At 44.0% G+C, this 3,732-nt stretch overlaps 1 protein-coding gene and 1 pseudogene across 5 annotated transcripts in view; both read left to right on the top strand.

Annotated features, from left to right (window-relative positions):
- The window catches only part of LOC107748875 (ATP-dependent DNA helicase Q5-like), a 21,968-nt pseudogene extending 21,417 nt beyond the window's left edge, over positions 1 to 551 (top strand).
- A 2,411-nt stretch (positions 552 to 2,962) lies between these two features.
- LOC107748864 (cerebellar degeneration-related protein 2-like) overlaps positions 2,963 to 3,732 on the top strand; it is a 19,453-nt gene continuing 18,683 nt past the window's right edge. The window contains exons 1-2 of one of the 5 annotated variants that reach the window (XM_016563849.1): positions 2,963 to 3,375; positions 3,462 to 3,583. In XM_016563849.1, the coding sequence (XP_016419335.1) occupies positions 3,505 to 3,583 (79 nt within the window). In that variant the 5' untranslated portion in view covers positions 2,963 to 3,375; positions 3,462 to 3,504. Of the gene's footprint in view, positions 3,584 to 3,732 lie in introns of all 5 variants that reach the window. The other 4 variants (XM_016563848.1, XM_016563851.1, XM_016563846.1 and 1 more) reach the window with 4 other exon arrangements.

Genomic DNA, 3,732 nt, shown 5'->3' with positions numbered 1-3,732 from the left:
AGACGGCATCACAGTATGGTGAGGGGCGTAACATTTCCGTCTCACGCTTGAGGTATTCGGCCAATCATAACGCACTGGATAGCTGGCCAATCAGAGCACACCTCGCTTTTCAGACCGATGAGCTTTGTAAAAATCTACGCGTTTCAGAAAGGCGGGGCATAGAGGAGAAACAATAATGTACAGTATGTGGAAAATAATGTGTTTTTTGAACCTTAAACCGCATAAACACATTTCATTACACCAAATACACAAAATAATGTTCTATTTTAGCAACATCGTATGACCCCTTTAATAAAATTCAATGAAAGCAGAAAACTGATTGAATAGTTGTCTTTTTCATCACATTCTAGCTGAAGAGGAAGCGTGTAGGAGCGGGATTTCGTGGCTCGTCCAACCTGTTTCAGACAGCTGGAGATCTGCTGAAGAACTCTCAGAAGGAGACGCTTGCCGCGGACAAAACACCTGGATACACCGTCTGTGAGGAAGAGGAGCAGAGCCTGAGGAAGATAGCCCTGCTGCAGCCACATCCTCAACAAATGACACTGACTTGACAAACCGAGGCCAAGGTGAGACTACCCTTAACCTCGTAAAAATCCAACAACAACACATTTTTCAAATGCTGATTTAGCATTTTAAGATTTCTCATTTTCCCCCCACAGTGAAGATGGAAGCAAAGAGCCTCATCAAGGGCTTGTTCAGCAGGATTCAGCGCTGTGAGAGCGAGACAGACTGGAGACGCTTGAAAGTCGAGGACAGATAGCGATCTCTGTCATTCTGTCTCCTCATCTAGACCTCTGAAGCTCCACCGATCCCTTTATTGTGAGAGATGCCGTGCTGTATATGTAACCCCTTTCTCCCGGGTCCTCACCGCCACACCTCGTTCTTGTTCCGAGTGGGTCTCCGGCATGGGAGGCGGACGCACTAACAAGGGGGCTAAAGACTGCAGCCTCTAGCGCGTCTCTTGAGATCAGGGGAGTGAGGTTTACCTGCACAGCACCTACTCGCTGGCCTCCGTTACACTCACCCCCCTAAACCTCACTCCCATCCGGGTCACGGCACCAATGTAACCCCTCCCTCCCGGGTCCTCACCGCCACACCTCGTTCTCGTTCCGAGTGGGTCTCGAACCCGGGTCTCCGGCATGGGAGGCGGACGCACTAACAAGGGGGCTAAAGATTGCAGCCTCTAGCGTCAGTCGCTAGCGCGTCTCTTGAGATCAGGGGAGTGAGGTTTACCTGCACACCACCTACTCGCTGGCCTCCGTTACATATATCTCAGGTGTATGGTGACGGCCTAATCGCACATTGCACATTAATATGAACTGCTGAAAAATGCTGATTTATTTTTGAAGTCAAGCAACAGACCGCAACAGCTGTTATGTAGCATTAGTTGCTTATAATGCACTCAAAGTAGTATGAACTGTAATGAAAACTACATTAAAAGTCAAATGTGCACAAATGGAAAATAGTTCATACTTCATGCTGAATAATTGATGGCATAATTGGTAAGTTCGCTTGTCTTCAATAGCACACTAACCATCCCGTTTTTCAGCAGCCTCGGTTGCGTCAATATTTTTCGCATTAATTTTCACCACAGGGATTTCAAAATATTCCTACATTTTTAGGCCATGAACCAATCCAACCAACTCACATTTGCCAAAAATAATCTATTTTTTAATAAAAAAACAAACAAGCAAGCCCAGCCCGGATGAGAAAAAGCAATGCAAAAGTAACTTAATGCATTACTTTCCGTAAAAAGTAACTAACGCATTTCGTTACTTTTTTAGGGAGTAACGCAAGGTTGTAATGCATTACTTTTAAAAGTAACTTTACTCAGCACTGAGTGCATGAACTGCGCGTCAGCAATGCAAATTGATAAAACTGGATCTGAAACAACTGCTACTGCTTTACAGTGACTTTTGTTTCTGTAGTAACAGCGACTTCTCTGATTGGTGGATCTCTCTTCGGGATTATGGGTAGTGTAGTTCTTTATCGAGAAAACAGGTTTCAAACACTTTCGTAAAGGCAAAGATCACTCTGACTTCTACATGAAGATGTATTATTGCGTAATCTTAGAGGTCTGTCTTGAAATGTGTTTGATATTGTTAAAAATTAGGACTTCATGAAGCAAATGAATAGGATTTTTACTCAGAGTGAGGAACCCTACTGTTCTGTTAAAGTTATTACATTTTTATGCTACGTTATTGGTCACCTACATCTCTTATTTTTCATTTGTCTTTTTTATTTTTACACACACCTAAGAAATAAGTCCCTTTTCATTAAATCTGGGTTTGTGCTATTATTATGCGCTTCTAAAATTACACCTTAAACATGCCATTGTTTTCTCCCAACCTGCTCGAAATAAACGAATTTAACGCTCCATTGAGCCCACAGTTGCAGCTGAATGGAGACCCCCTAATTATGCCTCTTCAGAGTAAAAGCAGCCCTCAGATTCCCGGACAAACGGATTACTGTGTTTGGCGGTTTCTCTCAGTAGAAGAGCAGCAGCGTTGGCGGGAGAAGTTACGATTCCTACTATAACGAAGGTTCTGCGTGGTAAGTTGACTCATGAATATTAATGCACTCTGGTGACGTGTCAGTTCATTTCTCAGCGGCAAGGATTTCGCTCGTGCATAATAAATAAAGTATGAGGATGTTTGCGCGTGTCTCTAAAAGTGGGATCTTATGGTCAATTTGACCAGTGTCAAAAAATAGCCTGTTTTTTATTTATTTATTTAGAAATCAAAAGTAGTAGTTAAAAGAAATTTGAAATAAAATATAGTATCCTCATTTCCCACTTTTAATTTCGGAGTAAAACATAACTAGGTATTTTTGACAAGATTTCGACTCAACCAACCGTCTATAATTTAACTGTTGAATATTAATTACGTCGCAAGGACGTTGCGTGAAAGCCCTACCAATGGCGAACGCGTGTTTTGTGAATATTAAATAGACTGTTGACGTGGCTCTGCAACCGTCCAATGGCGAAGCGTTCGCTTATGAATATTAATAGGCCTACCTTCCCAATAGTATGATCCCGGGTACCTTATCTGTCGGGCGAAACCAACGGGATGTTGTTGGGAGTGAGGATGAGGAGCGACGTCTGCGCATAGCACGCCAGTGGCAGGGGTTGAGTGTGACATCTTTTGCATGTCATAGGGAAATTTCTCCTGGCATGCCGGAAACATTGCACGGTAACGGAGCGTGTGTTTGCTGTAACGTTAAGCGTTGTCATTGTTGGCTTTTGTCGCTGCGTTGAGCGGATCACTCGACCGCGGATGCGGCTCGAACGGACATTAATTTAGCAAGAAACCGTGAGAATATGTGGATAAAAAGTGTGTTTTAACGCTGCTTTCCCCGTTTCGCCTCTTAAAGAAAGTCAGTGTTTTCCGCAATCGTAAGTGTGCGCCTGGAAAAGTCAGATGTTGTTGCAGCCTCATGTATCATTTTTATCGCTTTGATAGATCAGCGCATCTGTGAGCTTCCGGCGGTAACCGCGACACACTGATGCTTCGAGCCGGAAGAATGGACGAGTTTGTGATGGACGAGGATGAGCCTTGGTACGACCACAGAGACCTGGAGCAAGGTGAGAGAAAGACACAACAAACCGCATCAGTTTGACAACAAAGCCTGCTTGTGTGTGTGTGTGTGTGTGTGTGTGTGTGAGAGTGTGTGTGTGTGTGAGAGAGAGAGTGTGTGTGTGTGTGTGTGTGTGTGTGTGTGTGAGAGAGTGTG

Source organism: Sinocyclocheilus rhinocerous, unplaced genomic scaffold (assembly GCF_001515625.1).
Source record: "Sinocyclocheilus rhinocerous isolate Xijiao unplaced genomic scaffold, SAMN03320098_v1.1 scaffold350, whole genome shotgun sequence".
NCBI classification, from domain to species: Eukaryota; Metazoa; Chordata; class Actinopteri; order Cypriniformes; family Cyprinidae; genus Sinocyclocheilus; species Sinocyclocheilus rhinocerous.
This window is presented reverse-complemented; position numbering and strand designations above follow the sequence as displayed.